Source organism: Monopterus albus, unplaced genomic scaffold (genome assembly GCF_001952655.1).
Source record: "Monopterus albus unplaced genomic scaffold, M_albus_1.0 scaffold10.1, whole genome shotgun sequence".
Lineage (NCBI taxonomy): Eukaryota > Metazoa > Chordata > Actinopteri > Synbranchiformes > Synbranchidae > Monopterus > Monopterus albus.
This window is the reverse complement of record NW_018127890.1, coordinates 896,139-910,533: the sequence shown is the minus strand read 5'-3', so window position 1 is coordinate 910,533 and position 14,395 is coordinate 896,139. Positions and strand designations below refer to the sequence as shown.

At 41.4% G+C, this 14,395-nt stretch overlaps 1 protein-coding gene across 1 annotated transcript in view; it reads left to right on the top strand.

Moving 5' to 3' along the window:
• kif26ba (kinesin family member 26Ba) overlaps positions 1 to 14,395 on the top strand; it is an 87,276-nt gene that overhangs the window by 29,822 nt on the left and 43,059 nt on the right. The window contains 3 exon segments of the mRNA XM_020590044.1: positions 7,579 to 7,681; positions 7,684 to 7,723; positions 13,938 to 14,145. Of these exon segments, the coding sequence (XP_020445700.1) occupies positions 7,579 to 7,681; positions 7,684 to 7,723; positions 13,938 to 14,145 (351 nt within the window).

Here is a 14,395-nt window from a genome sequence, read left to right as displayed (position 1 = left end):
TGATAATAAATCACCCTCGTTTACACTCACCCCTGAGAGAAATGGGAGGCGCAGGGTGATAATCAAAACATGGGAACGGAAAGTAGAGATATGTAAAGAAGGAAAGATCAGACTGAAAGATGTAGTAATGTAGACTGAGAGGATGAAGAGACAGCAAGAGAGATGGGTTTAGAATAAAAGAAAATTTATTATAGCAGCTATATCTGGCATCTTAACATAAAAAGGAGTATGACAATTCTGTAATATGGACACATTGCTGACGAGCAACCTCCAGTTTTTGCTAGAGAATTGGATTTTGATGGAGACTTGCTTTACACATGTACAGCAGAAAACGCAACAGTGGAGCTTTCAAATGGTCTTACAAAGGAAGATGGTTTCCTGGTCTGATGAATCAAGTTTTCTTTTACATCACGTGGCTGGCCGGGGGTTTGTGTCACTTGCATGATGCACAATGGGAAGAAGGCGAGGCGGCAGAGGTAGTGTGATGCTTTGGGCAATGTTCTGCTGGGAAACATTGGGTCCTGCCATTCATGTGGATGTTACTTTGACATGTGGCACCTACCTAAACATTGCTGCAGACCAATTACCCCTTCATGGCAACTTTATTCCCTAATGGCAATGGTCTCTTTTAGCAGGATAATGAGCCCTGTACGTCACACTGAGTCCAAGGTGTTGCCTTGGCCTTCAAATTCCCCAGATCTCCACTGAGTGCTGGAAAAACAAGTGGAGTCCCCACCTCGCAAATTACAGGATCTGCTGCTGACATCTTGGTGTCAGATATCAGAGGACACATTCTGAGGTTGTGTGGAGTCTATCTCTCAACGGATCAGAGGTGTTGTGACAGTACCTACACGATATTAGACACGTTCTAATGTTGTGGCTGATTGGTGCATGTCTTACTCTTCCAGGATCAACACTGGTGTGGTCGTATGTGATTTATTTCTTTTTAATGATTAAAATCACCATTCAACTGACCTTTATGGGCAGCACAACAAGACAGAGAGCTGAAAGAGAAGTGTCGCAGAGGGAGAAAGAGAAAGTAGGCCAAATGTCTGCCAGTAGAGCTGACATTAAAATCTTGCTGTGTCAGCAGTCTAAGAGGTGACTACAGTACCTCCACTTTCTGTATTTATTAGGACTATTTTTTTCCCCACAAGATGTCAAGGACAACTGGAAATACCATCAGTCAGAACAAAGAAGACTAATTATAACAGAGTGTGATTCTCCCAGGTAGAGTAGCTCACTGGGACCAGTGAGGTACTGGAGGTAGCAAACATTTTCTAGAGTAACTCACAATGCTGCATCTTTTCACAGGCAGAAAATGTAAAGTGAAATCATAAAAAAAACTATCAAATCAGTATCAACAATGCTTCATTGGTTTTGGGGCCTTTTATGATGATGGTGGAGGTATAGAGGTGACTGGCCTCCCTCCAGCCTCCTCCTCTTCTCTCTCATATGAGAAAAGTCTAACGTTCTCTCTTTGCCCTCGCGTCGTCCTTCAAGCAGCTAATTGAAAACATACGGTGTCTGTGTTGATTTCAACACTGGTTAGATTAGCGTTCCTATTCTGCCATGTATGTGTTATTGTTTATCTGGCTGAAAGTAACAGGATGTGATACAACACACATATACACATGTATCTTTGTGGGGACACTCATTGACATTAAGCATCCTCAGCCATCCATCCTTTATCTATACCGCTTATTCTGAATAGGTGCTGGAGCCAATCCTAGCTGACATTGGGTGAGAAGCGGGGTCCACCTACTACATAGACCTGACATTGGGTGAGAAGCGGGGTCCACTTACCACATAGGCACCCAGTCTGTCACAGGGCTGACATGTAGACAAACGACCACACACACTCACTTCTTTGGACAATTTAAAGTCACCAATCAACCTAAGCTGCATGTCTTTGGACTGTGGGATATTTAACCTTCATGCTGTGAGGCAGCAGCACTAACCACTGATCCACCAGGCCACCCTATCTACAACCATTACAGTGAAATGACTAACCCCAACACTTACTCATGCCCTAAACTAACCCTATTCTATCTTTAATCCTAAAACCTAGCCCTAAAGTGAGGACGGATCAAAATAATCTCAGTTTGCCAAAATGTCCTCACACCCACGGTGCATACAGTATAAAATAAAAGATGCATTTCCACTTCCAAACAGTGTCAGTCTTAATTGGATATCCTTCAGGACTGGGTATCCAGAGAGTTGCCAGATCAGTCCCTGGACTGGCCCTGATAAATCTGGGTGGGGAAAGTCAAAGAGCAGCATGGTGTGTAATTTATTTAGTCACATGTCAGAAAGAACATCTCTGCTCTTCGCTCTTCTTTCCTGTCACTGTCATCTTCATTATTTTCACCATATGTAGCCTTGAAGCTGTTTCAAATTTGATTACTCCACATACTGTATACACAAGTATGTTTATATAAAGAATGTTCATTCCCACCCTCCTCTGCTTCATCTTTGCTCTCTTTCCATATAAAGTATAATTTACTCCCACTCTTCTCTTTTTCTCTTTGCCTCCACTCTTTCTACATTTCATTTCCATATGTATATTGTCTACTTTCCATGACTGCTTTATGTCCTCTGTACTTACCTACACTCTCTCTGTTTCCACAACTCTATCTCCAATGTGAAATAAATAAACATCCTGTTCCATTTGCTCAATTACTTATTTTTTGTGCCCCCCCCCCATTCTTTTCTAGATTGTTTTACAGATTGTTTGTTCCCCCCTGATAAAAGCAGGCAGGACCACACACATACGTGGACACAACCACATCACTTGTCTCCTGAAATTTCAGACAAATTCATAGCATGTGGTTGGAAAAGGACAGAGAAATTAAATAAATGTAAGAGAGACAGATGAGGAAGGTGAATACTGGGGAAATGGTGTTTGTGTTGTAATGAAGATGAATGAGCCAGCTTTTACCTTTTTCTAAGAGCGGAGAAACAGGGCTGTGGGTAAGTGGTGTAGTACTGCGGAATAGGAGGCGTGGGAGTGACGGAATAAGTGTGTGTTTATTCTTCACCTTGTGTTTCTGGTGAAGCCTGATATCACATTAATCAAAGCCCCACAGTGACAGGTACAATCTCAGCACCAGATGTTCTATGAAAACATTGTGACGTGTTGTGTTTCTCTATTTGTTGTACTATTTTGAACACATTCAGTTGTTGTAGTATCTCCAGTAATCTAGATTTGTTCTGTTACTACATCCTTTCTCTCCTGCTGCGATGACCTAATACTCCCCCAGGGATCATTATAATCCCATTCAGTGTAATTTAACCTAATCTATGATAAAATGCAACGATAGCACCTCAGCCTTTATGTCCTGTGTGGAAATCTGAATGGAACAAGTGTGACAACAACAAAATACTCATTTATTTAAAAAATGACATTACCCTAAATACAATCCACCTATATGCACTAGCCAAGTGAGCATGCAGTAATACTGATTTGAATCTGAATTGTCATGCTATCCATGCGGCAGTCTAGATGCAGAACTAATGTGACAGCTCTCAGACAACACATCTGCTTAATGAGAGGCATAAGGCCTAATTACCCATCAGCACACCACTGTTTCAGATCAAGAGAAATCTCATCATATTATTTTAGTCATAATAGCAATGTGGATTTATGAATGGATGTGTCATACTAACACACTAACCTAAGATAGGTACCTGCTACACACCATAGCTGCTCCAAGAAGGCCGACCGCCACATAATGTTCAACCACCTCCAGTTTTCAGCTAACATAAAAACCACTCATGGGGCCATTTTTTATAAATGATAAATGAGTAACCAGTACAAATGCACAGGTATTCCATGCATCTCACTGAACCTTTATTCCATAAGTTCATGATTCCTCTAATGACACAGGGGTAGCAGCCAAGTCTGAGTATCTAAATGCACAGAGGAGTTTGGTATATAAAATACAGAGGCATCTTATTTACAGTAGGTAATTTATCAAGGCACTGGTCTGCGTGCTTGGACCCCAGGAGCTCTCAGCAGTAATTACACGCACAGCGAAATTGATTTGCACACATATACTGTACACCCAGGTGCAAAGATGTGCAGTGACATGCACACACGCAGACACATTCACAGCAGACATACACATGCTTGTAGATTAACTCTCACACAAGATATAGTTCCCTTGTGGAAGTGTGGGGTTATGATTTGGGTGCTCTGCTTTCTGGCTGCTGGCAGCACATAAAGAACTATAATCAATAATCCATATCTATTTCATGAATGGGCCACCTACACACAGACACACACAGCGACACATCAATCCACATACATCTGTGCACAGTGACAAACTGCACTCTCAGAGCTGATAAATTGTCATATAAATGCCTCTGTGTGTGTGCATGTCTGTATGTGGGGCCTTGTTTTTCTATACTTCTGGGGATGGAAAAAACAGGAGAGCACAAGCTTTATGGTGACCAGCATCACTTGTGGAGATTGGAGACTGGTCCCCATGACATAGGTTGTTGAATTTTATGAAAACGATGTGATGTAAAGTTAAAGCAAATGCTGGGTTTGGTTAAGGTTAGGGTAAGGCTCCTGGAAATGAAGGTAAGTCTGTGTAGTTTCCAGTAAGTGACAAAAACAAGGGGGTGTGTGACTCTACCCACAGCTCCCAGGCTCACACTGATGAAGACAGACATACTCCACACCTAAAAAAGACATACAGTTGAAGTCAGTTTAAATACACATAGGCTGAATCCATTAAAACTGTATTTTTAATCACTCCACAGATGTCATTTTAACAAACTCTTGTTTTGGTAAGTTGGTTAGGGTGTGTACTTAGGCATGACACAAATCATTTCACTTATAATTCACTACATCACATTTCCAGTGGGTCAGAAGTTTACATCCACTCAGTGGACTGGGCCTTTAAACAGCTTGGAACATTCCAGAAAATGACGTCACGGCTTTAGAACCTTCTGATTGGCTATCTGACATCATTTGAGTCAATAGGAGCTGCATGTGTGGCTGTATTGTAAGGCCTACCTTCAAACGCAGTACCTCTTCGTTTGGCATTATGGGAAAATCAAAAGAAATCAGCCAAGACCTCAGGAAAAAAAACTTTTGACCTTCACAAATTTGGTTAATCCTTGGGAGCAATTTCCAAACACCTGAAGGTACCACATTCAATTGTACAAACAATACTACGGTAGTATAAACACTGTGGGACATCGTAGCCATTGTACCACTCAGGAAGGAGACGCGTTCTCTCTCCTAGAGATGCAGTACCAACAGTACAAACCAGACCCAGAACAACAGAAAAGGACCTTGTGAAAACACTGGAGGAAAAAGGTACCAAAGTATCTGTATCCACAGTAAGACGAGTCCTATATCGACACAACCTGAAAGGCCGCTCAGCTTGGAAGACGCCATGGCTGCAAGACTGACATAAAAAAGCCGACTATGGTTTACAACTGCACATAGAGACAAAGATCTTACTCCTTGGATAAATAAAGAAACAAAGATTGAGTTGTTTGGCCATCATTATGTCTGGAGGAAAAAGGGGGAGGCCGAAGAGCACCATCCCAACTGTGAAGCACGGGGGTGGCAGCATCATGTTATGGGGGTGCTTTGCTGCAGGAGGGACTGGGGCACTTCACAAAATAGATGGCACCATGAGGAAGGAAGATTATGTGGATATATTGAAGCAGCATCTCAAGACATCAGCCAGGAAGTTAAAGTTTGGTCACAAATGGGTCTTGTCCAAACGGACAATGACCCCAAGCAGACTTCCACAGCTGTGGCAACATGGCTTTAGGACAACAAAGTCAAAGTACTGGAGTGGCCATCACAAAAGCCTGACCTCAGTCCAACAGAAAGTTTGTGGGCAGAACTGAAAAAGCGTGTGCGAGCAAGGAGGCCTACAAACCTGACCCAGTTCTATCAGTTCTGTCTGGAGGAATGGGCTAAAATTCCAGCACCTTATTGTAAGAAGCTTGTGGCAGGCATCCCGAAACATTTGATCCAGATTAAACAATTTAAAGGCAACGCTAGCAAATACTAACTGAATGTATGTAAACTTCTGACCCATTGGGAATGTGGTGAAAGAAATAAAAGCTGAAATAAATCTTTTTCTCCACTATTATTCTGACATTTCACATTCTTAAAATAAAGTAGTGACCCTGACTGACCTAAGACAGGCAATGTTTATAGGATTAAACGTCAGGAGTTGTGAAAAATGTATTTGGCTAAGGGGTATGTGAACTTCTGACTTCTACTGTACATCTGCAATACAACTTTAAATCTCTCACATGACAAGAAGGGGAGATTAAAAGAATTGGGGCCATTGAAGTACACTTTCTTTCATATGTATTTGCACCAAGGATTCATATGAATGTACTCACTTTCTCAGATACGTAGATACCCTGACACAGATGTATACAGTAGTCCAGCGAACTAGTGGTTAAGACACATACCATTAAACTGCCCATCATCACACATCTCTTTCTTTATCCACATTTTGTTTATCTACATTTAATAAAAGCAAAACACCAAAGAATAATCCTAAGAAAGGATACACACTTGTTGTATTTATACCATAAATCTAATGAAACAATAAATGGAAAACAGAAAATTTCATTTCTTTACCATGCTATAAGTTCAATGGTCCGTCTCACTCCATCCATTCTTTCCTGCATATGATCTAATAAAGCACAAATGTCATGAAATATGATTCAATAATAAAGGACAAATGTGAATAGCTTAAGACTGTAGAGCAAAGGGACAAAGGGAATGGAGCTGAATGGGTTTAAAACAATAGTAAAAGAAAAGAGGAAAGGTAAGGATGAAAGAGAAGGAGAAGGCATTAGGGTAAAAGAGAGAAACTAAAGCAGGAGGGTGTTTTTTCTGTGCCTGTCTGGGAACCAGACAACATTCTACTGGTTCACTTTGATCACGAGAGAGCTTATCTGTAGTCTGCCAAGGAAAACACACACACTTGAAATGAATATGAATAAGCGAGACAGCATAAGATAAAAGTCTTAGACAATGAAACATGCTGCCATAACAAAATGCTGATAGGGCTTTTTTTAATTTACTGTATCCCGCTGCAGTAACCAATATCAATCATCCCTTGTATGTTGCAAATACAGACAGGATAAAAAGGAAGAACCTAAATAACCGAGTGGTCTCTTCCAGGATAATGACAGTATTCCCATCTATAGGACACGAGGGGTCAGTGAATGATTTGATGAGTATGACATCGATGTGAATCATATGCATTGAAGGTGCTCTGATAGCATATGGTAGCCCTACATCTTACTGAGACACTTGTGTTGGGCTTTCATTTCATTTGTTGCCTGTCTGTATAAAATGCCCCTATACCCAATCATTGATTTGACACTTATGCACTGGTGGCACAATGAAACACACACATAGAAAATATCATTTATCATGAGTAAGTAAATGCTTTCTATCTGATTGCACTATACATGTATCTATGATCTACAAGCCCTGTCCATTTAAACATTTTTATTTCTAATTTATTCTCTAACACTTTTTGTTTTGGTAATTATGGTAAAAAGTTTGTCTTTCATCAGATCTCCCAGATGAGCTCCGAGGCCTCCAGAGAAGGATTGACTGAAGCTGCCAATCACATTCACACACAAACTCGCCCTCTCACACTGTGGCTGCAACAACCACAGCTCCGAGCACCACCTCTGCAGCTGCCTCTTTCTTTGCCAGGTAAGATTCATTTCCATCTCTCACATCTGCCACTGACAGAGTGGGCTCACACACCTGGAGCATTTGATCCAGTGGCTGCATGTCAGAAGAATCACCTCGCCACACAGCACCATCGTGCAAGTCTTTTATTTTGATATTAATATTAATGATCAGATGGGGCTGCACAATTAATAGTACAGTAGGTGTCACACAGATTTTAGCTTCTGGGTGTTTACTTGTGGACCCTATTTGTTTGTTTTACAATTTTCAGTTGTGTTTGATTAAATTGTCTGATGAAAAGTGCAGAATGTGACCGAATCTTATAATACTAACATCAGCACTGCAGTACTGTATTTTATTTAATCCGATATGAATACATTCTTAGGATTTAGCAGCATTATATGAAATTACCATTACAAGGATCTGACTAGCTTATTTGTGCTAGAGTCCAGACATCCTGACTGTCATGTCCCTCGAGTTGTCTAATAAAGCAAACAGAATGAAACTACACTGTAAGATGAAGGCGGTAGAAAAACAGAATACTACTGTGCATGACAGTACTTACTCATCTTTTGGTGTGTTTCTCTATAAATCGAGTCACCAGTCCTCAATGAACCATGTAATCAAATCTAGAGAAATGCAGACCAACACAGCATAAATAAGAGACAGGTAATGTGGGTAAATTATTGATGACTAAACGTGGCAAACTCTAAATGAATGAATAAATTATTCATAGGTAACATAAGACCGAGTGTGTCAGAGCGTCTGAAGTATTGCTGAGACGTCATATCTTATGAGCTGCTTTAAATCTCATTTTAAATGATACTAATGGGTTTTCCCTTCATTTTCACACAGACCCCTTTCTTCTGCATTTCACCTTCACTCCTGCTGTAAACATTCCTGTCTTTACTGGTTGTGTATGTTCTTTAATCTGCAGATAATACAATGTGCTGTCTGTTTTTCAAAGCCCCAGCAGCCAGGCTGAATGCACACAAACAAATGTGCACACACCTCGCTCCTTTATTTTCTTTGACCCAGTGAACTTTCAGGTAACAAGGTCATTTTACACAAACACATCTGCTGATATTCCAAACATTCAGCTAGCTGTTTTGGGTTGAGTGATGAGCTTTAACTTTCTATTTGAAAGAACATGGTTTGTTTAGTGGGGCAGTGTCACTGTAGCCCCTTTCCCACTGCCCACCCATGTAAACTCGCCACACCTCTACTTTTGACAGCAGTGGGAACGCAACTACTGGGAAAAATGACTCTGCGATCGACAAGAGTCATTATCCACTTTGCCTCGGCATGCCTGGGCTTGGAAACAAACTCAGCTAAACCTGAGAACATACACAGTGACGCGAACATCATCATCACTTCAGCAATTGCCAACAAGGAGGTGATGAAGGCTCATCTCCTCCATTGATAATTTCGGCAATTCTTTGCCATCTCAGCCATAAATTCCATCAGTCTTCGATCAATCAATGTTCTAACATGGTTCAGGCTACACCGAGTTTCTATACTTTGGAAGATGAACAAACGTAAATATGAAGAAATAAGGTTGACTGTCTCACTAGCTTCCATGCTGCTTTGTTTACAAATCTGTTTACTGACAAAGGCATTTGACATCACCAATGAGATGATGTCAAATATGATGTACCAAAGTGGAAACAAGCTGGAGAGCTGAGCCAGGTCAGTCGGCAGTGGGAAAGTTGTCAGAAGCCAGTTAAAGGCCGGTTTAGCCAGTTATTAAAAAAACCCATGTACATACAATACCTTTGGTGGGAAAGCGATATTTGTGTGGATATGTGTGTCTAGCTGTCAGTATTTTTCTCCTATTTTAGACTGCTTCCTCTTAAAATCAGATTGACTGAATGTTTTTGTTCACAATTTCACATTCTCTACATATGCACAGCTTGGCTGCACTTTCCTGTCATTTGTCCATCTATATGTAGTAGGATTTCAGTGTAATTGGCTTACAAAAACAATGTTCACATTGTTACCTATTATTTTGTCTCAGGTGTGTACATGTTTGCATTTGCGTGTCTGTGTGTTTATGGTCGATGGATGCAGTCATGTAATGCTGGTAAAATCCATGGCTGTCTTGGTCTTTACTCTCAGACGTGGAGGGCATACAGAGACTCTTATTACAAACACACACACAGTCTTCCCTGTACTCACTGTCTGCACATGGCAGAATCCTTGTGTTCACCACCACATCTCCAAATCTCTCACTTGAACCCTTTCTTCCTCCTCCTCCTCTTTCAGCCCCTTCACTGTTACCTTCATGCTCCTCTTCATTTTCATTTCCTCTTTATTTCCTCCTGCTTTTTTTCTTTGCCATTGTCCTTTTTACACCTCTCTTCTTCTAAAAATGTCCTTTTTTACGTCTCACTGACCTTTTTTCTACCTCTGCTAATGTGCAAGTGAGTAATATCTTTCATTAGTGTCTAAGAATATGTCACGTGCACACAGCAGCACTCCATCTTCCCAGTGCTGTAGTGGCCCTCTGGGGACAGTGGGATAGAGGAAAGAGACATGCTGCTGAGGTGTGTGTGTGAAATCTTACTCACTGGGGGAAGGGAGTTTCTATCAGTGCAGGAATTTTTTTACTGCCTGCTCCAAGGATTGGATCTGTGGGGACTTGGCTGTGTGTGTGTGTGTGTGTGTGTGTGTGTGTGTGTTGCTGCAGGTAGCAGAGTAAATGAATAGGTCCCAGGTGAGTTGCTGAATTGGGAAGGCGTTGTTAGTTTGGCTGGGGAATGGCTGTGACACTGGGGTTGGTGCTGTCTCTTTATCCACCTCTGTGTACCTGTCTCTCCTTCGTTTTCCTCTGAAAAAGTAGTTTTTTATTAAATGATATAGTAAGTGTCCACTGAACATAGCTGTTGATTGATGATTTGAACAGGTGATCAGAGATGAATTAATTACTACATGAAGCACATGATCTCATCAGGTTTTTTGCTCATGTGTCATTTAACAGTAATTGAATGTGGTTGCCTTTTATTTTGAAAGAGAAAAAGATGTCCATTTGCTTCTCAGTTGTCCTGACCTTTTTCATATTAGAGTTACTGGGACTTCTGACTTTGCATTGTAAATTTATATTGCATTAGAACATGTTTACCTCTTTAATGAAACGCTTTTTCCTCATCTCCAGGCAGATGAGTGACCAGCTCAGATATGTACATTTGTGTACTGAGCAACATATTATGCCTGGATACACATAAGCCAGAAGGATCATGTGGTCACTGTAGCTCTATGTTGAATCACAGTGGTGTATTAATATTTTATCGCTTAGGCCTGTGTGCTATTACAGTGCAGCCCATACGATGTTGTCTTACTGTAAGGAAATAGTGTGTCAATTGGGGCCTACTTGTACATGATGGATAGTGTCAGTTAAACCAGTCCTCTGTTCCCCCCATGACACACACAAACACACACAACATGGCTCTCTGTCTATATATCTCCCTCCACTGCCTGTTAAATAGAATGTAATTAGCTAGTGAGCCAGCAACTCAACCCAAGACACTATTCATAAATCAGCTCTGTGTGTCTGTGTGTGAGTGTTTTAAGTCAGTCTTTGTATGTATATGTCAAGTGTAAGCATTTGTATTTGTGTTGGTGGAAGAAGAAAACAAAGCCACAGCATGTTAGTAGCTGTGCTGTTTGTGACCTGTGCCACTCTTTAACAAGAGAGAGACAAGAAGAGACAGAAAGGAATAACAAGAGAGAGACAAGAAGAGACAGAGGGGAAGAGAGGTACAATACATGTGAGGAAAGCTGGATGGGTGGCAGGATGGATTGGTGGTTATTTGGAGGGCAGAGGATAAAAAATAATGAGGGAGAGAGGAATTAAATGGAGGTAAAGATAAGGGATAGTTATAGAGAGGAATTTGTAGTGAAGGATGGCGAGTGGAGGGATGAATGTAGGTAATGGAAAAGGGGGGGTGTGAATAAAAGGATGGGGGTAACAGAGGAAGAGCTGATGGAAAAGAGATTGAGTAGATAGATGGAAAACAAGTGCCCTTGACTTTAGGGTTTGATTGGAATAGATGTACTTGGCCAAATCCCAGGCCACTTGTCATTAAACGCTACCAATTAGGTTGTGTGTGTGTCTGTGTGTGTGCGCCATGCTTGAATTGCACCATAGATCCAACCAGTCCGGGTGGGTTCAAGGATCAGGAGAACATTACACCCTAATATATGAAATTGATGTGGAAAAAAAGGGTTGTGTGTTTTGCCCAGTGAGCAGCTCATTCACAAAGGGCTATACATGGACAGTGCAGCAGAAAATGATTTGCTGCAAGTGGGGGAAAAAAAGCTAGACGCCGGACTCTCCAACAGCAGGGTAATCATGTACGAATCCATCATGCCTCATCCTGCACTGCAGCAGCTGGAGCAGCCTTTCCATAAAAGCAAATGGTAGATTGAATTCAAACATCTTTCTAAGGGAATCTTTACCTAATACTTATTATTTTTAAGATCCAGTACACTGATGCTCCTGAAAGGCAGATGGACAGGTTTTAGAATCTGCTGTATCCTCATACTCCATGGGAGGTTTTAAACACTCATGTGAAACCTGCTATTGCTTTTGATCTCATTTGCTTCAGCATGTCTGTAAGCTCAGCTTGCACACAATAAAAAAACAATTAGCGGTCTTTGTGGGGAGCTTTGTTTCGTACAGTACTGTGCATGCACACAAACACATTCACAGCCACGAACACACACCTACACAGGTCTCCTGGGAGAGCTACTCAAATGGTAGAACGCTTTGCCGTTGTATGGGTCACTGAATCAACGCCAGCTTTTCTCCCCCACCTTGTTTTCTGCTCCTCTCTCTCCCCTTTTCTCTCTGACTCCTCCTACCCGCTCTGATTTTTGTAACCTGCTGCAGTTAATTGAAAGCCAGTGGTGTGAGAATATGGCTCTTTGACAGAGAGCGTGTCAGTGCGCAGTCTTCTCTCTCTCTCTCATTCTCTTTATGATCTTAGAAATATATATGAAGATAGATTAAATCAGAACAGAGCAGGACTCCCTGCCACTGCTGTTTTAGAGGGCCTTTATTTTATCATCTTTTAAATACTGCTGCCGTACATAATTAAGACTGTAAGGAAATCTGCCAGTTTGAATTGTGGCTTTTTAAATCTCAAAGAGGAAATACACTGACACATACTTAAAAAATATATTTTTCTAATAAAAGCAAATCACTCAGCTGAATTATTATAAGTACCGTAGATTCTCTGTTTCTCTCTAAAGAAATAACTTTCTGACAGAGACCCTGATGGCCACAAGCTTTCATTAAGTATAACACAATTAAGCACATTATATTGTGGGCATTTTCCCGTAGCCAGTTTAAAATCATGTAGATAGACACTTAAATATGACCAGCCAAAGTGTTCCCAAACAGGAGCCCTTAATGGGAAGGGCCTTCGGTCTCTGGCTTCTTGTTTGCATTGGCCATGATGTCCGCTAGCCAGAGGCTATGCTATGCTATGCTACAGTGTGCCATGGTCCACCACTTGATATGTTTGTTTGCTGTCAATGACCATTAAAGACTGCATTTGGTACACGTCACCTCTGAACCTAAAGTCCTGTATTGAAATGGTTCAATATGAATATCGTCATCATCATCTATACTGCTTACCCTGAAGAGGATAAGGAGAGGAGCTGGAGCCAATCCCAGCTGACACTGGGTGAGAGGCAGGGTCCACCCTGGACAGGTCGCCAGTCTATCACAGGGCTGATAAAGATAGACAACCACACACAGCTGCATGTCTTTGGACTGTGGGAAGAAGCTGGACCCAGAGAGAACTCATGCAGGCACAGGGAGAACATGCAGACTCCGCACAGAAAGGTCCTGGGTCGGCCGAGGCTGCAAAACAACCTCACAGACCTACCTTTACACCCATAATATATAAACATTTTTTTAGCTGAATGCCAGAGGGGAACTGAGCAGCAAGAAGGCTAATGAACCCTCCCCATCCAGATGTTGCTACATATGTAAACACCAGTATGTGTGTGGGTGTGTAATCGAGCACTATTCTTTAATTAGCACATTTGCCTTAGATCTAATAAAGATGTAATGACCTGTGTGCAGATGTGCCACCATCTTGTCCTTCCCCATCTCTTTATATTCATCCACTAAAACTCTTGAGTATTTTTGCAGTGGAAATGTTTAAACACATTGATTTGACTGACTGGCTTCTCTTTCCTCTTCCTGTCTGCTTCCTTCTGTCAGAGCTGCACAAAAGCTAAACTTAGCGTCCAAGAAGAAGAAGCAGAAGACCACCACAGTCACAGCGCCAGTGACGTCATCATCACCATCCTGTGACCCCCCTCTGTTCCCCACCAACTTCACCTCTGCCCTGTCAGTGGCTCCCCCTCCGGCTCCACCCTGCCTTCTCCGTGCAGCCAATAAGATCAAAGATACGCCAGGGCTGGGAAAGGTAATGGCAATTTAATTTATTGGGCTGTAGTGCTGGAAGGAATTCTTCCTTGAAACAAAATAGATTTTCAATTTTTTTAAAAACCTAATGTGACCCCTATGTAACACCCAAAACAAATTGACCATTTCAAAAGCAAAAACTTGAAATGTTTAACCATTATCCTTGATATCAGGTGATATATTAATTTACCTTATTTTGGAAATCACGATTTGACTGACAGTTATGTGTTAAAAGCTTAAGACTGTTGTTA